The sequence below is a fragment of the Gossypium hirsutum genome, chromosome A12 (assembly GCF_007990345.1).
Source record: "Gossypium hirsutum isolate 1008001.06 chromosome A12, Gossypium_hirsutum_v2.1, whole genome shotgun sequence".
In the NCBI taxonomy this organism is placed as follows: domain Eukaryota; kingdom Viridiplantae; phylum Streptophyta; class Magnoliopsida; order Malvales; family Malvaceae; genus Gossypium; species Gossypium hirsutum.
Window position 1 is genome coordinate 93,004,820 of NC_053435.1, and position 20,801 is coordinate 93,025,620.

Here is a 20,801-nt window from a genome sequence, read left to right on the forward strand (position 1 = left end):
TTACCCAAGCTTGACCCAATTTAAGGAAGGTAAACCCGAGCACGACCCGACCCTCTCATATTTGATTTTTTTAGATTAGTTTTTATTTAAAAGTAAAATTTTTAAAAAATATAATATACTAAATGCACTAAAAATGTGCTAAAATAAAAATTTTCTAACACATTAAAAGTATTTATATTAAAAAAATACTACCATAAAGATAATAAATGTTTTATTATATTAAAAAACACAAATAAATATAATAAATATTTTATTATATTAAATATAAATTTTAAAAATTTATATTTTGAGTTGGTTATTTAGTTGGGTAAGTTTTCTTTTAAGTTTTGATTAATGAGTTTAATTGTTATTAGGTTAGCGATTTAATATAAATATATATAATTATTATTTAACATATATAATTAATATAACATTTTTTTTAATATAATATATTCGGGTCAGGATGAAAACATTTTGCTCAATGCCCGGCACATATAGAAAATGGATCTTAAATTTTTATTCAAGTCCATTTTTCGAATATTGTATTTTGTCTAAATTCTCTCATCTTTAAGTAGACCTTTTACATCTGGACAGATAGTTTGACCTATGAACAGGCCTACCATTAAGCCACCCTCGCTAAAACACCACAACCATCTTACTTCGCCTAATATACCTCCTCCACCATTGGAACTATTTCACTAGATCATAGGAAATGAGCAAGCTATCTACTTCTGATTGTCAACAGATTATTTCGATAAAACATACATCAATTGTCGCTCACATATCTTATAGTCTAATCAACTCATGTTAAATTGTTAATCCAACAAGAAACAGTAGAAAGAACCACCCAACCTGTCAAGAAACGACGCATGGCAAGAGAAGACTAAAGCCCCTATAAATACTCCTCTTAACCCGAAGGAACTCTCGAACTCTTATAATACCTTCTTCCTCCAGTCCGTCCTCCCTCTCAGCCCCTCAGCTCCATTAAAAACTGTACGGTGCCTAAGTAGGATGAGCCGACACTAGTCTCCTCCTCGCTACCTTTGCTGTTTGTAACTTTGCAAAAGCAGAAGCCAATTTTCAACTTGAATTCATGATGACCGACTGATAAAAATACAGTTACAGTGCTCCTTTGTTGATCAATTCTTCCTCACCTTCATGTTGGGTTTTCAATTCTACTTCAAATATTCTAAACAAAACTCACACAAAACAGTTCTTAAAACAATGTATGATGTTCAAGCATGTTTTATTTCACCATAAGCTATAGTAAGTTACATTTCTTTTCATTGGTAATTAACATTTAATGATTTTTTACAAACAAAACACGTTTGCACACATATATATGAAACACTATTTGTTCATATAAAAAGTAAAACCTGCAACTACAGATCAATTACAATGTTCTTCTCTTTGACTTTCTATCCATCGTCAACAAACTCAAAGCTATGCTAATGATGGCGACGCAACAGAAAATATTATAACCGAGCAATGACATGATTGAATGCAAAACCGGGACATTATCCTTAAAAAAACATGCTCACAACATATTAGGCATTGAATTCAGCGTCATCTTCCATTTCTCGAACAGCTTGAAGAGGACCACTACCAAACATGAAGCCTCGATCGGAGAGATTGTTCAAAGGACCATCTCCATATAAACATACCTGTGGTTCAATCCGATTCAAGCGGTTCCACTCATCATCTGACAGAGACCAGTTAAATATGTCAATGTTTTGCTTTATCCTGTCGGGTTTTAGGCTACATGGTAGAACACTGGTTCCTCTTTGAAACCCCCACCGTAGAATTACCTGCAAACAAGCAAAGTGGACAGACATGTCCAGAACATATTCAGACATGGATACGGAGATACAACCCTCCAAAAATCTTTCAAATACAAGGAAAAACTGAGAAAAATTAACATACCCACATCGGACTTAGAGTCCAAGTAACATAGTTCTAATAAAAATGGCTGTTATGATCAACATTTTCTCTACCATAAATGATTGTGATCCTAAATGCTCCGAAAATGACAGACATGCTAAATAACCCACAAATGTGGATTCTTGTAGTTGCAAGTTATTTGATAAGAAAATCATTCACTATACACATGAAGCTTTAAATACATAAGATATCCTCTGCCAACCATCATGCTGATGTTAAAAGAAAAATCCTTGGGCTAATCCTGCTGCTCATCTCATCGCATTTCCAAACACATCTATTACAGCCCAGTCATGATAATACAAACATATATACTCATAAAAGCATAAGACTGTTCCTTGCACAGATAACTTTAGTCAGTTGTAGGCTTCCCTTATTATATGGTGTTATTCTGTTGGGACGGAGTTCAATGCAACTCTTTTTCTCCAATGTTCAAGCTTTGTGTTAGTTCTGTGAGTCTTTTGTCCACTTTGCTCAATGCAAGGTTATAGCATCTGAAAGATCTAAATTCGGGTACTAGAAAGCAGTTGGGCATACAAGACTGACCTAGAGATTCAACAAATTTAACCATAAGCATACAGGGAAGAGTTGGGTAAGGAAGCCCCTCCCTCTTTACTTTTGATCTGAAATGGCAACTAGTCTTAAATTGTTTCATAAAGTCCGACACATTGATGCATATAAGTGAATCCTACAATATGGATTTTTGTGTTCTCCCACAAAAGATACTGATATTCCCAACTCTTCTCAGTTTTGTTTCTGCTAAAAGTATAGACTTTAGTTTTGATAGATGATAAACACAAGCTCTAACCGAGCTCTTGTGTCAGGTCAGCGAATAGCTCTATGTTCAAGTAGACCCTAAGCTGGATGCATCTAAATTTTGTATCCGTAAGCATTCATTATATACTCATGCACTTCAGACACCGGTAATAATCTAAAATAGTTCAATTGTGTTTATTATTGTACCTTCCACCTTATATCATTTTGACATTCAGAAATGATCCCATAAATCCAACAACAAAGTAAGGGATAAAATAATTTGTCAGTTACCAGGATCAATAGGTTGATATTTTACATCAATGAATGAGGTCAACATACTGTCAACAAATTTGAAGTCGTTCATTAGCCTACTTTAGGTCCGAAGAAACACAGAAAATGGAAGGTAGAATGATAAATAAAGTAAAACTAGAGATGATATTGTTAATAAAAGGTATACCTGCTCAGGTGTCTTTTTGTGCCTATCTGCTATCTCTCCAACAACTGATAATTTCAGCATCGGTCCATGTACTGATCTAGACCTCCGAAATGAAATCCGAGGAGTTCCGGGTTCATCTTCCCCACCCGATCCACTATCGGACACTCCAGGACTTGAAGTAGGTACTCCCAAAGGTGTATGAGCCGATACATGGATACCCTTCATTTGGCAGAACTTCACCAGCTCATCTTGCCTCCAAAAAGGATGCAACTCCACCTATAAAAAAAAAATTAATTAGTTGTATAACTCAATGAATTTCGCCAGATATGGGATTCAGAAAACAGAAAGCAATCAACGACGAACAAATAAAGGTCAATATCTGGAAAAGTATTACGAGATCGAAGAGACAAACAAAACGATGTGCATCAACTACAACATAAACAAATATTCTAAGTCCATCAACTAGTAAAGTTTGCCTCAAATGTTGCGGACTCGCATTCGAACATTGTAGAAAGGACTGGAGCTCACCAACTCCGTGTTCTTAGCCAGGCTAATAGATTTGGATCAAAAAGAGAACTTAGAAATCATCTCAAATTAAATGAATGCAAGCAAAAGTTCATAGATTCATGCTAGCAAATCTCACGTTTGAGTCACCAACAATTATTCCAATAACTACACATCAATCAACGTATGGACAAATATGTAAGCATTCCTTTAATTTCACGGTAAAGTTCCCAACAAATCTACAAAAAGATAGAAGACTGTAACAAATGCAAAGTTAAAAAATACGTGAAAATCTATCATACCTGATTAACAGCAGGTACGATTTTTGCGAATTTAAGCAATTCTTTGATCTGATGAACACCGAAATTGCTAACACCGATAGCTCGAACTAAACCGGAATCGACTAGGCCTTCCATGGCCTTCCATACCTTCTTGAGGCGATTCAGAAACTGCCTATGCTCACTCCCAGACTTCAAAGGCGGATCAGTTGCATCACCAAAACCAGAGCTCTCAGGCCAATGCATCAAATAAAGATCCAAATAGGAGACTCCAAGATTCTTAAGAGACACCCTAACATAATTCTCAATCTTATTCAAAGAGTTCATGGTACAATAAAGCTTAGAGGTTAAAAAAATATCCTCTCTTTTTAAAGAACCTTTGAAAGCTTCATTCAATGCTTCCCCAACTTCGATTTCATTACCATAAAGATGTGCACAATCTATGTGTCGGTAACCGACCGAAAAGGCTGTTTTAACAGCATCAACACAAAGGTCTCCTCCACTCTGCCATGTTCCAAGCCCAATGGCGGGGATTTTAGCTCCAGTGTTCAATACATAGAAATTCCCTGGAATCCCAGATTTTCCTTTCATTTTCCTTGATTTTCTCACCCACCAAACAAGAAAAAGGGGCAAGTTTTTCAACTATATATTCACTTCTGTTTTGGTATTTGAATTACCGGAAACACTATCCCAAACCCAAAAATCTCAGTATTGCACTAAAATATGCAAATTAAACCAAAAACCCAGTAATGGAATCTCAAAAACAAAACAACCCAAATCAGCAAAAAAAAAATCAGCAGTAAAAGAAACTAAAGAAACTGTCTTTTATCCACAAAAAAAAAACAAAAAAACAAAACAAAACTTAACTTCAAATGAGAAAGAACCCAGCTCGTTTTTATCCATTAATCTGAAAGAACACAACAATGGATCGTCCATCAAAAACACCACCCTACACAAACCTTAGAGACAAAGCAATCGAATAAACAAACCTTAAAAATTCAGACCACAACAACCAAAAAACTAAGGACTTGTTTTTTTTTTCTTTTCTTTCCTATATATCATACATATAATATTACAGCTAAACTTCAAAAGAGAGGGTCACGGTCAACAAAGGCAACACAACAAAAGGAAGAAAAATAAACTTGCAAACTAAAACTCTCCATCAAGAGATAAAACAAACCTCTTACCTGTAGGTTGGAGTATATGAATAGTTTTTATATATACCGTATCAAATTACCAATCTTTATATCTATTCTTTTATATATAAAGAAAAAGACAAAAGGTCAGAGATATAATAATTGTATTCATATTATTTTGTTGGGATTTTGAACACTATTGTGTATGTTTGTGGAATATTACAAAGAAAATGGAAAATTTAAGGGCTACCTGCCAAGCTATTATTATCAACTTCACATCCACGCTCACTGTACATTGTTCTTTAAGATACCTTAAATTCGAAAAAGAAATAGTAAATATTGAGATTCCAACAAAAAATTTTAACTTAACGAAGTAAAGTTTAATTGTTTATTATTATTTGAAGATATATTTGGTGGTGATTAAGCTTTACTTATAGATTTCAACGTGAGAATATTCCTTATGCTATGACTTGGTAACTTCCTACAAACAAACAAGGAAACTTAGGGATATTGTTGTAGAAACCTAAGTAAAGTTTCATCATACAAATCAAAGGCACCCCCAGTTTTGCTTGTGCCAATTTTATTTTATTTTTTATGTAAAATTGTTTCTTGGTTTTGGTTTATGAAAATTTTCTGTAGATGGTGAACGAAACTAGTTAAAATTCAATATACCCTATTTAATACTTGGTTCTTTTGATGAATTGAATAGTTTTTAGGTCTTTTTCAAGTTTATAATTATATACAAAGAAAAGAACATATATAAAATAAATAAATACTATAAATAAAGATGAGAACTTTTTTGCACGTTTCTATTCTGAGAAAGTGTCAGCAATGATGCAAGAGAAGACCAGAGGTCCAGACGTGGTGATCGAACTATTATTACAAAACCCATAAATAATTATAATGATAAGTGCTTAAACTTTTATTTAGTATTCATATTCTGAAGTATTGGATCGTCTAGATAACAAAAAGAATTGACTTGTTCAATTTTTTTTTAAAAAAAAAAGAGCAATCTTTTAGGTTATTTTATTAGGATCTAGACGAGTATGAGATACAGACTTATTCATTTTTTTTCTAAAAATATATAATTCTAATATATTAATATGTGTCTAACATAATATTAAACATAAATACTTTTCTTTTGATAAAGAGAAAAAATTCCTATTATTTAGGAAGGAACAAAGGCGAGCTTCCTTTGTATGGATAAACTTAATCATCTCTGGTATATTATATAGTCATGAGTATTATAGAAAGTAAATATGGATTTACGCATATAATGGAAGTCTTAGAAGCTAAAGCAGAGTTGTTTTCTTTTTACTAAAAATAGAGCAACCCTTTTATTCCTAACTTCCAACTCTCAAACAATTTCCCTTTTTCGACTAAAACACAGAAAGAGAAAATAAATATTAAACTCAAAAGAAGGCATTAGACATTCATGTATACATGCCCTTTATGCTCTCTTATGTGCTAAAGTCCCGTTGCTTCAGCTCCCACATCGCCAATTTAGCTTGGCTGGGAAGTACTGCAAATAATTGTTTAACCAATAAATTAACTATGGTACTCCGATTCTTCACTTTTTTTTGAACATATGCTCGAGTCAAAGTAACATTGTTATGTAGTTAATGTTAATTAAAGATTTTGAAATGGGAATTTTACCTTGTTGATGAGAGATAAATAGTAGGGCTTGACTTTCTCAACATGTATGTGAACTTTGCTTTTGCTGTAAAGATCATATTTACTGAAAATCCAAACAGAAAAAAAGGGGGGCCATAATGTTTGGATGAAAATGATCTTCCTGTTACATATAGAGTAAAATAAATAAGAGAAGGGGTTAAATTATTTACTTGAATATCTTCAGCCATTTCAGATTCTCAATATCTTCTTCATTCATTAAGTGCATATATGCACCACACCTATGTAAAGCTGCAAATGAATTGGTTCCAATAAGATATGTCAACTTTATCTTTATTATATTCATGTTATTTTAAGCTGATTAAAGTAAAAAAAAAAAAATTCTTTTTTTTTTAATATTTACCATAGAAAGAGTGATATCTTATGATAAAAAGTCCAAGTGAAGGAAAAGTACTTTTATCCTCCTTAACAACCTAAAATGTAATTAAATTTAACTCTTGTAAAAAAAATTAAATTCAGCTCAATCATTGTCAATCAAGATAAAGAGCGACCTGAATTTGAGAATACTAATATTTGACTTGTGAGCTTAATAAAGCTTTCCTTATTTTTAATTAGGATTGAATTTTTTTTAATTTGGATTCAAATTCAAACATAAATGATCAAAATTGAAGTTAAGTGTAGGAATCAAGCTCTTTTTTTAATAGGTAAATGAACTTTAATTGAGGGGCCTAATTAACTAATTAGATTTTATCTCGAATTGAGCTTCACCTAAGCTTCAAGCCTTGAACTTCTTGTAGAGTGAGATTGGTTCAACTTGATTACAACCCAAACCATATAGTGTTGAATAAAATTCAAGTTAAAACAAAAGAAAAAGGAGAAATGGGGTTGGAAGTGTAACAAGTACATGTAATCATCATGCCCCCATGACATCAAGACATTGTGTAAGCCAAAACCTTCAGAGTAAATTGTTATAAGCAGGATTTTTGTTGTCAAGATTTTCCTGGAAATACTGTAAAATATGTCCAACAGAGTATAGCAACTAGAAGATTTAAGTAAGCTGATGAAAAGAATAATAAAATTGAGGAACAAGTATAGAAATGAGTAATGACCTTATGGTCAACGATTGATTCATCAAAGGCACATCCAACAGGAAACGTGTCTCCTGGAATGACAGCAATCATCATTAATTAATTAGTAGCTGCAATAATGGAATCTCTGTATATCTTAGAGTCTAAATACTATGTGTGAGTGCCCACTATATACATATATATATATTTAATATGGAGGATCTTTGAAATTGAAAGATAATAATCCCATGCCATACCCAAAAATGTATTAAACATGCATTTCAAAAAAAGAATACTCAAAAGAAATTCAGAGCAATATAGATTTATATAGCAAAACAACAGAAAGAAGAAGGAAGTAGGAGGCACTCACCCACCATAGCCCATTGAGGAAGCTCACCAAAAGCAGGATGAAGAAGCACTTTTCCAAGATCTGCAACACATTGTGAAATAACAATAAGTCTAAAATAGCAGCATATCTAAATCAAATAAGCTAATTAAAAAGCTCTGTATGGTATTCAATCAATCAGGTTATGATATATAAAATGTACCATGGATAAGGGCAGTCAAGTGGAGCCAGTCCTCATCTGGATAGTCTTTTCTAATAGCTTCAGCAGTTTGCAGTAAGTGCTGAATTTGAGGTTCATCCAAGTCAGGATCACTCTCATCAACATATTCATTCAGAAGCTCACAGCATTCCCATAGGCTCATTTCCACCCTCTCCATTTTTCCACATTCCTCTCTCATTCTCCTCACCTGATCATTTTCATACATACATACATACATACATACATACATACATGCATGCATGCATGCATGCAGACATAGTTTTTAGAATCATTTATTATTTAAGAATATGAAACAATTTGGTAAGAGAAATATCACTTACAAAGTCAACAGTCTGGTTAATATGATTTGTCCTGTAGAATTCCTCTAACTCCCTTTTGCCTTTCGCTTTCCACATGATAATCTCTGTTATGCATTTTCAGGAATAGGTTACCTCCTCATCAAATCAAATAATTTCAAGATGGCCTATGTTTTCAAGTGGGATCAAACCCTTTCCTTCAGCAGTTTTGGATCAAACTAGTAAAAAAAAACAGAAATTTTATATGAATTTTAATAACAAATGTAAAGAGAGCAAGACCTGAAATTGTGGCCAAAAGAGTTGATATGTGGAGCCACAAATCCCCCATCGGAAGTTTTTAATTCATTCTCATCAACAGCAACCTTATGCCTCTCCTCAATCCCAGCTTCTATATCATCAAAGAAAAAAAAAGAATCATAATATAAACAACAAAAAGTGTCAAAAAAATGAACACCCAACACAAGGTCATTAATGGAAGAAACAAAAAGGAACTCACCAAAATCAGGCTGGTCAATGAGAATAGTCATCCTGAACCAATACTGAAGCTGAAAAAAAGGAAGAAGAAAGTAGCTATGGCTGCTTGTAATGTGTTAGGTTGAAAAGACGGGGAGAATCTATAAGAATGAGGGAAGTCCTTCCCTGAGAATTTTCTGAGTATCAAAGTCCTTCCAATATTTGCATGGCAAGGACAACCCATAAGTCCTTGCATGAAAAACTACGTACACTGACACGTCATAGGGACATAGAAGAAACGAGAATTTTAGAAACTAAAAAGAAAAATCATGTGGACTCTTTAATCATGCCTTCCTTATGTTTTATTTATATTTGGATTTTAGTGTTATATATTTTTAGCATGCCTGACATGTATGTATCACCATCCTTATCAAAACTATGTCTGTAACGTAATGAATACGTGTGGTAGGTTAATGGCAGGAAATAAAACCGAGAAACTTGAAAGGCTAAAACTAAAACTAAAAGCAGCGAAAAGAGCAGAGGCGGCGATGGTTTTGGGTCTAGGGTAGTCATCAAATTGTGGTTTTAGAGATAAATTTGGTGTCCTCTTCCAACAGTTAAAGAGAGTGATGACTCAGTTTGTAGTGTTTTAAAAGCTTTGATTGAGACCTACAAAACTTGCCATCTACTCAACTCTTCAAAACACGAATTCCTACTTCCTTTTGCTTTTCCAATTTAAATAGTTGTGTTATTTTGATATGCAATTACCACTTCAATGGACAATAGTATACAAATGCATGCAATAAACAAATTTCTTTTTACGTAAATGAAGTTGCCCTGATGCAAATACTGGAATTCAGGGTTTAAATGCATGGGATATTATTGTTTTAATTTATAAAGAGAACTACATGAATTAATTGGGTTCAAATTAAAGATGTAAACGAAACATTTATACTAATTAGTAACTTGAATTCAGCTCCAAAATTTTAATTGACAAAAATTAAATGAGTATTTTTACATTTGACTAAGTCTTAACTTTTTTTTATTTTAATTTTCAAATTCAACTTTGAGCACAATAATTAAGTTCACAAAAATTAATCTCCTTTTTCTATTGGGTAATCAAGCTTAATGGAATGTATTCTAGTTAATTTAGAAAGTTTAATTTTTCTCTTGATTTATAATATCCCATAAACTCAAGTCATGAATTTTGAATCGAGCTAGAACTTCGATTGCGCCCTACTTCAGACGACTTTCTTCTCTTTTCTCATAATATATTTCAGCTACCATTCAAAAAAGAAAAGAACAGTAACTGAAGGCAAGTTGACACTCAGGTTTAGAATGGTAGGTTTTTCATGGATCTACAAGTCAACCTTCAGATAGGCTTTATATATTTGCCGTCTAATTGCTGATTCTGCTGTTCGCAATTGAAAATTGCCCATCTAATCTTCTCTCTCTCGTCCACATATTTTTGATTCAGCTATTAAGTAAGAAATGTATATCTTTTTGCCAAGGTACGTCTCAGATTTCTGTATGTTTTCATCTCTTCCTCAATATCAAATCTTTATTTCATAAACGCTGTTAGAAGTTATTTCATAAACACTGTTAGAATAGCATTCCATAAAATCAGAAAACCATCCTTGGTTTTGCTTACATGACTGTTTGGTGTACCAAAATAGTCGATATTCTCCACAATTTCTACTCCAAAAAAAAACCCTACAACACCTTCATTTGAACACAATGATATGTTTAGAATCCAAGAGATCAGCTTGTGCGTACAAAACAAACCACAAAACTATCAGTTTTAGCCTTCACTATTGCTAATTTTCTGTCTTTTTTTTTTTTTTTGGCAGGGTACACAACAAGAGCCATGTTGTAAAATCATTACAAAAGCATCCGACATCGTTCAGCGTATGGGATGATACTGTGTAATACCTCGTTTTGGTGGCAACTTCCTCAAAATGAAAAGGACCAGAGATGAAGGTAATATCTCCACCAACTGCTCAGCAAAAGAAACCGAGTCACTTAAAATATAGTTCATTCTCTTATTTGTAATCAACACTAAGAAACAAATACACCTTTTAATTTCGAACACAACACGAAAATAACTAAAAGATCACACAAATCACAAGACAACCACCAAAAAAATTTTGAAATATAGCAATTCCTATCAATTTTGGTAGCAAAAAGTAGATAATCGCTAGGTAGCTCATACATGAATATAGTGGTGCACATGGATACTTCACTTAAAAAAGTAAAACCAGTTCTTCATTCAATTTCCCCTCTATTAAAGCCCCTTAGTCTAGCATTCTCAGGTTCCTCTTTTTTACCCGATTTACCATCATTGCTATCCACATATCTGATACCCAGCAAACAATTATTATTCACATGCCTAAAATTTAAAATTTTTATATAATGGGTCTTAGTAGTGTATAAAATAATGGTAGGGAGATTTTTGCACTCTAATTGTTTCATTCAGTTTTCTTGTAAACTTGAAACTGCTCATTGCTCGGTAGGTAGACACTGACTTAGCCTGTGATTATTGTCTATATTGAAGTAATAGATAAATAAAGCATTTGACTAATAGATAAATAGTATGACAAATTCCACTCAGAGCCAAATCACACGTAGTGCAAGACATATGTGTTGGTTATATTAAAAAATAAGTACACATTCAACAATAAAATCAGAATGATGGTTGCGATAATAAATCTATTTTATTAATTAAACAAAATGAAAAGAACAAATTTCTCAAATAATAAGAATACAGTTGTTCAATTTCATTAGTTAAAATTGAAAAACCTAAGATGTCTAGCAGACGCAAGTCTCAAATATCAGTGAAACTATGCAAGTAAAATTATTAAACCTAAACTCCAAGGGCTAGTTTGCAATGAGGATAAAAGTTGGGTGATGGAACTCTAGCCGACTTAATCGTTATGTGGTGTTAAAACAACCTCCTGCTCTTCAAAAAGTCATAAAAGTTTTATTAAAGCAGACCACAAAACATTCTTTGACATAACAATCTGATGTCAAAGACTTGTAAATTGGTTACTGAACTATCAGTTTCCTGAAATATACATTCCTATTTAACTAAAAAAAAAGTATGAAGCAAAAAAATGAGGCAATTGCAGCAAAATTTTCAGTTTTCATATGGCAATAACATGAGTTGGCAACCTTCACACTGTTTCAGTAGGAATCTCTTAAACAGTATCAATAAGCAACATGACAGAACTATTTATCTAACTTACCAGGTAATATATGAGGTTTAGAACTGGATGGTTCAAAACATCAAGGTCAGCAGCTTTGTCAAATGCATTAAAGCACATCTAGACAAAAAATAACATTAGAGATCAAATTTTATAAACTTTGGACAAATAACCAATGATTAATCAATTAGATAGTGATCTAAATCTAAACCATATAGCAGCTAAAGGTTCAACTAGAATACATTCATTTTGTAGCAAAAGTCCTTATAACACTATATGTATCTAAAAGTTTCTAAGGTCTAAGAAAACATGCTTAAAGCATGTCAGTTTGAAACATGTAGATAGTAAAGCCAGAAAGTAAGGAAGAGATCTACCATAATGCATCTGACTAGGAAACATAAGAAGCAAATGGTGGTCACATAACCAACCTGCCCAAGCCAAAAAGAAATAACAATTAAATATTGTCAATAAAAGGAAAATTTACTGGAAAAAAAACCACGACTACAGAGTAAATATGTACTTCTTGCAGCTTCTTACGCCGCCCTTTGGACTCTACAGGAAAGCGCTGCAACATTAAGAAAAGCCTGCAAGGAAATATATGATTATATAGCTTTTCCATGCAATATGCATACAAATCATATGAAATGCATCACATTAATTGCAAAAAGCATACAGGTGAGTGGAATTCAATATTTTAAAAGAATAAAAAAATTCAAATACCAAGAAAGCATTTCATAATTTTAAAAAGATAATAAATGTATCGAAAATAAGGAAATGCTATTTCTGTTATCACAAGATCCCAAACCCCTTAAGCCACTTTAATACGCAGTATCTACATTATATATATTGAATTAGCTTGAGGACCAAGATGTCCTGGACATTATGCTAAACCTGTAGATCAGAAGAAAGACCTTTTAACAAAGAAGATGAAGAGCTACAAATAGAAGGCACAATTTCGAATTACATAGGAAAGACAATGATATGCCAGTTTCAGCATGCAGCCTAAAAGTAAAACCAAATACTCACACAAAACTTGACCTTATGCCATTAAAACAATTAGAAACAGAACAACAAATAGAACATAATTACCTTCCACCATATAGTAAAAACCCAAGGGCTGCAAACAATGATACACCTGCTCATACACATGTCACGTTAAATAATTTCATTCATTACTGAAAATTTTTAACTACCATGAGATTAATGTCTACAAATCATCTAAAATTACTAAGGTTCCATTTGCTAAATGCTTCTCTTTTTTTCTTTTTCTTTTTCTTCTTTTTTTTTTTCAAAAAGTAGATGAATAGGAAAAGAAAAAATAGCAAAAAAAAATGTCTATTTGAAAGAATGTCTTGGAAAACGCTTGGAAACACTCTCAGCACAAATTACCATGTCTATTTCCACTTGAGATTTTTAAGCAAGTCTTGACTGGTTCTAATAGATTTGTGGTTCTTGAAACTGTAAATTTGGTGGAAGATCAAATTACAGATAGTCGAAACAGAGAGATCTGAACATATTGAGATTGGGAAAATTGCCCACGGGGAAGCTGAGTCTATAGATCTTGTTGATATGGGTGTTTCTCCTAAGAAACCTAGAGCTGCAATTGCTGGAGCAGCTGACTTAGTAAAAAGCTTGAAGAGTAAAAGAAATTTGCAAATTTCAAAGGGGAAATAAGATAATAGTAGCTGCCTATGGAAGTTTACCATCTAGCTCTAAAGCATGAATTGTTTTGTGTGGAATGTCAGAGGGCTTAATAAACCTCTGAAGCAACATGCAGTGTATAATAGAATTAAAGATAACAGGGCTAGGGTTGTTTGTTTGATTGAAACTAGAGTAAAGCATAATCAGAGGAGGGCCATTCTTGAAAAATGGTTCAATGGTTGGAAGTCTTTTCACAATTATGTTGAAGCTGATAATGGGAGGATCTGGGTTCTATGGAAAGACTATCTTCAATTGTCTTTGGTGTGTACTACTGATCAAAGCATCACAGCCAGCTTTAGTGCAGATAATTACCTTCTTTTCTTGACTGCCATTTATGGAAGGAATATGGGTAGTGAGAGGAAAAGGCTTTGGAAGCATTTGCAAGGATTGCATCAACTTGTGGCAGATCATTCATGGATCCTTGTTGGCGACTTTAATGTCATAGCAAGCTCTTTTGAAAGCTCTGATTTCAGGGTACCTCTAACCTGACTCTGGTTGTTTTGGTCCCAAAGAAGCAGAATGCTAGCAGCATTAAGGATTACAGACCAATTTCGTGTTGCATTGTTTTTTATAAATGCATCACTAAGGTATTGGGTATGAGGCTCACCAAATTTCTTCCTAGTAGCATTACTAGAAACCAAAGTGCTTTTGTTCTAGGGAGGAGCATTAGTGACAATATTCTACTGGCCCAGCAGCTTGTTAGGGGTTATAATAGATGCACCTTGTCACCTAGATGTACTTTGAAAATTGATCTCCAAAAAGCCTTTTGACTCTCTTAATTGGCAGTTTATTCTTGCTGCTTTGGCTACTTTGGGATTCCCTAGTCAATTTGTTAGTTCAATAGAGAAGTGCATCACTAAGGCTCGATTTTCAATTTCAGTAAATGGGGGTTTGATTGGCAAAATTAGAGGTGCTAGGGGAGTAGGACAAAGGGATCCACTTTCCCCTTACCCTTTTGTGATTGCCATGCATGTTCTGTCAAAATTACTTGATGTTGCTGCATTTTCTGGGTTGTTTAGCTACCATTCAAAATGCCATAAGCTTAGGTCGACTCATTTAAGCTTTCCTGATGACTTATTAATTTTCTCTAAAGGCAATTTGGAGACAGTAGTGGGAATACAATGTGTTTTGCAGCAGTTTTATTTCTTCTCAGGCGTATAATTAAATCCTGCCAAGAGTGAGATTTTTTTCTTCAGGAATCTCAGAAGAGGATCTTCAACATATCTGCAGTCTTACTGGGTTTAAAAGAGGTCCTGGAAAATTGACAGTGGCCGATTGCTCTCCATTGATTGAGAAGATAAAGGATAGGATTAAAGGATGGACAACTAGACATCTTTCTTATGCTGCAAGAATTTCATTCAGTCTGTTTTAATCAACATGCAAAATTTTTGGTGTAGACATTTTATTTTCCCAAAAGGTGTTCTTCAAGCTATTAATCTTTGCCTCAAATTTTTCTGGAAAGGGCAAAATATGGATGCTAAAGGTGCAAGAGTGGGATGGTCTACAACTTGCAAACCTAAATCAGAGGGAGGGTTAGGTTTGAAGGAGCTTGATAGTCGGAATCAAGCTTGCATTATGCAAAACTTGTGGTCTATTTTGATTCAAGCAGGACCTCTTTGGGTTGCTTGGATCCAAGCTTATGTTCTTAGAGGTAGGGATTTGTTGCAGGTTTCTCCTTTTCAGACTAGTAGTTGGAGCTAGAGGAAACTTCTCAAATTGAGGTGTTGTATCGGGTTGATTAGAGATCCTCAAATGGGTGAACTCATTGTCCCAAGACAAAAATATTCTGTTAGTTAAGTATGGAATGGAAGTAGAGGTAAAGTAGCCAAGGTAAATAGGTGTAAGCTGCTGTGGTTCCCTTATCATATTCCAAAACATTCAATGATTGGTTGGATGGCAATGCTTAATCAACTACCTACGAAGGATAGGCTATTGGCTTGGGGATTGCAAGTTGATGGCTGTTGCTGTTTTTTTCATAGTGAGATGGAGACTAGAAACCATTTATTTTTTGAATGCAACTATTCTAAGACTGTTTGGAAAGAGGTGTTAAGTCTTTGCTCATTGCAAAGATCCCCTAGACAGTGGAATTTTATGTTACAATGGCCAGTACTGAAATTAACAGGAAAAGCTTTGATTTCAATTGTATTGTGGTTGGCATGGGGAGCTTTCTTTTACTGGATCTGGAGAGAACGAAACTGCAGAATTTTTGGTAACACTCGTTTGTCTGAGAAAGTAATCTTGGAAAAGATTAAAGATGCAGTTCTTATGAGTTTATCGGGTACTAGAATTAGATCTGATGAAATTGTAAATAATAGAATTTGTATAGCTTGGGGTATAGAGTGATTTTACTGTATAGCTTTTGTTTGCATTGGAATTTCCTATGTTGTTTTGTTGTAGCAGATTTTCTGCTTCTGGATAAATAATATTTACAGATTTATAAATAATAATAATAAGCAAAAATAAAATTTGAATAGAATACAAAAAGCAAAGCATTTTACAGAACAGAACCTAAGTGATCATACATGATAAATCTAGAAAGCACCCAAAGTTAATCAACAGTTAACTATTATGAACCTATTAAGGATACAGCACATAATTACCTGCAAAGAACACCTTTGAGAGGACGACCAAAACTGGGATATATTTCCACCATAATATCAGCCACATTCCAATCTGAAATCAATTCCGCCAGGCCCGCATCAGAAAGAGGAACTTTACTAACACCTTCTAAAAGTAACAGTTCCAAAGTAAAACAAGTATGCAACAATACTTACAAGGTTCCTAGAATGTCTGCCCTGCTTGGATGACATAATCGATACTGTGGTTTCGTATTTACTACTAAAATCTAGAACAAGTTCCATTAACATCCTTGTCACCGTTGTAGCCAAAGTAATATTGTACTCTAACCTATTCGCTTGATTTTATGATTACCCTTATCCAACCAACACTTATCTTATAAAAAACTGTAGCTTATAAGCATTGTTCCAGCAGAAGAAATCATGAAAAGCATGAAGGAAAAATAAGCTACTGCAAACAGTGTGCAGAAGTTCAGAGCACCATAGATAATAATATAGTTTTGATTTGAGCAGTGAAGTAGGAAAACATAAGGTATTTAGTATAATGTAAAAAGGAGAAGTTCCAAACTTCAAATCACTTCTTATCTATGTAGCCCTCTCGAAACTTATCTTCTCCCTAGAAGTTGACATGTGCCTTTTGCCTTGAATCCCAAAGCCCGAGCTTTAACGCATAGATGTAACAGAGTTCGTTGTTTTCAACTAATGACACCGCATATTGGACCTTTGATTATTTCCTAATTCAATCCTCATACAATTAGCACTATGTTTGGATTGCATTAAAACTAGGGAAAGTAAAGGAAATGAAAGGAAAGTAACATCCTTTCCTTTGTTTGGATAGTTTCGCCTATTTGAGCAAAGGAGTTGTTTATCCCTTGCTTTCCCTTGGTTTACTTAGTTTTTAATTACCCCAATTCAGGGGGGAAAGCTAGGGAAAGGAAAGTAAGGTTACTTTTAAGATGTGAAATTACATTTTTATCCTATTAAATTTTACATGAGTTATTTTATAAAAGGACATAATTGAAAAAAAATCATTATAATCAATCATTTCCTTTACTTTCCATAGTTTAAGCAAACAAAGATTGTAAATTTTACTTTACTAATTCTATCTATCCAAACAACATAAACAGACATAATATCCTTTCTTTAACCCTCCTTTCTTTTCCTTTCCTTTATAATTATTTATCCAAACATAGGGTAAAAGAATTATAACAGAAAACTAGCCTAACAAAAAACTTTTCATGTAGGACAGAAACTTTAGATACTCCCTCCAAGAAAAACAAAGATCATTTATGAACAATATGCTTATTGATGTCATTCCATTTACACTATTTACAAAGTCTAAAAGGGTATCAATCTCTGTCAAAATTCGGCACCCTTCTCCCAAGTAAACATTCATAATTTGCAAGAAATTGGCCAAATAAGTTAACTGGGGATACAATAAAATAGCAATGTGTTATAAAATATAACTAGCTTCCAAATAGAAAGAATCCAACTTCCAATTCTCTTTTTGGTCGCACTTATACCAAAATAATAAAACATAAATTCACCTGGATAGTATAAACCACTGCATTAATAGTAAAGAAACTCGGCCTCAGTCCATCAGTCGAAACAGCACGTGCCTGTTTTAGGATAGGCTGAGTTAAGATGAAGTGAAGCAAAATAAGAAACACCAGGACAGGGAGACAAACTGGCAAAGCTCAAGTAACCTAACCTGGTAGTAGATCTCAGCCCAAAATAAGACCAAAAGAGCATATGTGGTGAAGAAAGCTAGACTTGGCATGTCAAGCAAGATGTGTTGAACAATCTAAGAAAAATGGAACACCGGGCAACAAACCATAAACAATTCATGTTCAACTATAAATCAAAAAGAAACGTCAAACATGTACAGTTTATTGCAAACCTCTGGATGTAAGTTCTGCACGTCCCGTCTGAAAACAAATACAAGCCCACGAACTGCAATATAATTGAAAGCAAAGTAAATACAGAAACCAAAACAAGGCCCACAAAAAATTGTTAAAAATAGAAATTCTCTTCTTTCAAAAAAAAAAGAAGAAGAAGAAGAAATTCTCAGATACAAACCCCCATTCACCAGAAAATTCAGAAAATGGAAGACCTTCTGTGTGGTCCAACCATACTCAGGAACCCTCAATTGTATCCGAATCAATTGGACCTAAAAACATCAACAATTAAACGAGTTTATGAACAAAGCTAGTCATTAATAAGTATCATTCTTGACAACAACATCATATCAGGTTCTTAATTGCAGTTAGTTCTTTTAGTTTCTCTTATTGGAACCTTCCTTCTGACATTAAAAGGAAGAAGCATCAAATAAGGAAAACCTTTTTTGTTTCAAATTGAAAAAGCTAGTCATCAATTTTCCTAGACAAACAAGAAATCAAACGGAAAGCTAAACCCTAACCACTAACAAACAAATTAAAGAAAAACAGTAAAATCTAAAGTATTGATGAAAAAGGAAGGAGATGCATACGAGAGCAACGGCGGCGACGAGACCGTAAAGTGCGGCGAGGATGTGAAAAATCCGATCCTGCCAGAGTGTAGATTCGTTAATGTCATGCCACCAATTCGATGCATCTTTCAGCTTCAAAGCTATCACCGCCTCATCCACACCGCAACCCTCCATCTCTCTCTAATCTTCTTCGTCTTCTCTTTTCTCCTTTTTCTTTTTTCTAATATTAATGTTATTAATTTGATTGATTTGATGTCTGTTCTTTTATGTGAAAAAACAAGATTTGAGGATCAAAATCAAAATCCTAAAAGAAAAAAAAAGAAAAAAAGAGTTTTAATCAACTTTGATTTTATGATTTCTGTAATTTTGTTTTTCTTTTTTCCTTAGAAATTATTATGGAGCAAAGCAAACAAGGCCGACCAAAGGGAGAGGCGTGGAAGAGGAACGAAGGGGATGATTTTTTATTAATTTCTTTTTTTGTGGAAGCTACCGGCAATTGCCGGTAATCAGTTCGAGAAATGACGGGATATGTATGGATGGGATGATCTTACGTGTCCTTAGGCAACCGTCAATGAATACTGTAATGCCAAATGCCGGAATTGTATTGGATAAGGCTTTAGGGTTACAGGTTTTAAGTAGACCCACTGTACGCGTGTCCTATTACTTGTTTTTACTGGTCACGTAAATATAATAATATAAAATCATTAAATATAAATATTATTAATTTTTACAATGATGATCCCATACCAAATTATTTTTGGAGATGTATTATTTTCCCGAGGAATTCTGTTATGTACTTATTTTAGTATTAGTATAGTGTGGGAAATTTTGGTATAACTATTGTAGTTCATGTACTTTGCAAAAGTTATTAATTTAGTCTTTGCATTTTAATTTAGTCATTTTTTAGCTTATGTACCTTATAAATATTAAAATTTCAGTCATTAACAGTTATTAAATTCATTAAGTTTAGCTATTTTTAAAATTTAATGTGACAAACATATTATCATATGTATAATATCATGGTATTTTTTTTACATATTACTTGCTAAAAATCCAGTTAATGAATTAGCAACGATCATTTGCGTCAAAATTGAAATTTGAAAACTTGAAAAGTATATGGACTTAAAATGAACCAACAGGAGAATATTGATTTAATCTACAAATGAAAATATAGTACAAGACTAATAATTAAATTTAATCAAGCAAATTTAACCATTACTTTTGGATTAGGATTAAATTTTAAAATTTTAAAAAGTATATGGATTAAAATTGACCAATTCAAAAAATCATAAAGTGTAAACATAAATAACAAAATTTAACCTACATTTCAACAATATCAGGTTTGGGTTTAAGAAGATTAATCATTTATAATTGAATTTTGTTAACCATTATAATTGAATTTTGTTAACAATTACCTATTTTTTAGATAATTATACATGATAATATACTCATTTAAATGAGGTTAAATGGAGTAAGTTATAACTTTTTAGAAATGGAGTCTATTAGTCTAACTACATTCAATTACACATCATCTAAGAAACGGGCATTATGTTTTGGTTATTTTGGGATAAACAAGTAAATAAAGACATACTTTACAGATTTTGCCAATTCACGTCACGTGCATGCAAACTATATTACACGTCAGCTTTGTTTTCATTTGTAAAATTTTACATATAATTTTTATATGTATATTTTTTTTATTTTTTTTAGGGTGGGATTAGATTTGAGCAATTGACCAAAAAAAACTCTTTTCTTAAAAAAATTATAGAAATGGGCTGATTTTTTTTAAAATAACAGGAATGGTCCATTTTTA

The 20,801-nt window shown here is 33.1% G+C and overlaps 2 protein-coding genes, 1 long non-coding RNA gene and 1 pseudogene across 4 annotated transcripts; 1 reads left to right on the forward strand and 3 right to left on the reverse strand.

Annotated features, from left to right (window-relative positions):
* Positions 1–1,208: 1,208 nt before the first annotated feature.
* Positions 1,209–5,123, reverse strand: LOC107938746 (aldo-keto reductase family 4 member C10). The gene is made up of 4 exons (XM_016871980.2): positions 5,079–5,123; positions 3,916–4,798; positions 3,131–3,385; positions 1,209–1,787 (listed from the first exon to the last, which is right to left on the reverse strand). The coding sequence occupies exons 2-4, from the start codon at positions 4,480–4,482 to the stop codon at positions 1,527–1,529; spliced, it is 1,083 nt and encodes a 360-aa protein (XP_016727469.1). The 5' UTR covers positions 4,483–4,798; positions 5,079–5,123; the 3' UTR covers positions 1,209–1,526.
* A 1,387-nt stretch (positions 5,124–6,510) lies between these two features.
* On the reverse strand, positions 6,511–9,115 carry LOC107938732 (inositol oxygenase 1-like; annotated as a pseudogene).
* Positions 9,116–9,288: 173 nt separating this feature from the next.
* On the forward strand, positions 9,289–16,341 carry LOC107938739 (uncharacterized). The gene is made up of 2 exons (XR_001694963.2): positions 9,289–10,552; positions 10,892–16,341. It is a non-coding gene; the product is annotated as an uncharacterized lncRNA (long non-coding RNA).
* Positions 10,662–19,267, reverse strand: LOC107938737 (tobamovirus multiplication protein 3). Of its 2 annotated transcripts, none has more exons than XM_016871970.2 (11): positions 19,010–19,267; positions 18,601–18,691; positions 18,422–18,474; positions 18,233–18,325; positions 18,069–18,140; positions 16,546–16,618; positions 13,334–13,379; positions 12,765–12,828; positions 12,619–12,672; positions 12,287–12,364; positions 10,662–11,037 (listed from the first exon to the last, which is right to left on the reverse strand). In XM_016871970.2, exons 1-11 carry the CDS (start codon positions 19,160–19,162, stop codon positions 10,945–10,947), a joined length of 870 nt encoding a protein of 289 aa, XP_016727459.1. In that variant the 5' UTR covers positions 19,163–19,267; the 3' UTR covers positions 10,662–10,944. The 2 variants fall into 2 exon arrangements, with proteins under 2 accessions (XP_016727459.1, XP_040939041.1); XM_041083107.1 differs by having other exon boundaries at positions 18,069–18,155.
* Between the last annotated feature and the right edge of the window lie 1,534 nt (positions 19,268–20,801).

Excerpts from the sequence above, each read along its gene's own strand:
- LOC107938746 (XM_016871980.2), bottom strand. The coding sequence starts at position 4,482 with ATGAAAGGAAAATCTGGGATTCCAGGGAATTTCTATGTATTGAACACT. Across the intron at positions 3,386-3,915 it reads TCGTACCTGCTGTTAATCAG|GTGGAGTTGCATCCTTTTTG; the intron begins GTATGATAGATT and ends TTTTTTTTATAG. Across the intron at positions 1,788-3,130 it reads ACAAAAAGACACCTGAGCAG|GTAATTCTACGGTGGGGGTT; the intron begins GTATACCTTTTA and ends GCTTGTTTGCAG.
- LOC107938737 (XM_041083107.1), bottom strand. The coding sequence starts at position 19,162 with ATGGAGGGTTGCGGTGTGGATGAGGCGGTGATAGCTTTGAAGCTGAAA. Across the intron at positions 18,475-18,600 it reads GAATTTTCTGGTGAATGGGG|TTCGTGGGCTTGTATTTGTT; the intron begins GTTTGTATCTGA and ends ATTATATTGCAG. Across the intron at positions 16,619-18,068 it reads CAGTGGTTTATACTATCCAG|ATTGGAATGTGGCTGATATT; the intron begins GTGAATTTATGT and ends AATTGATTTCAG.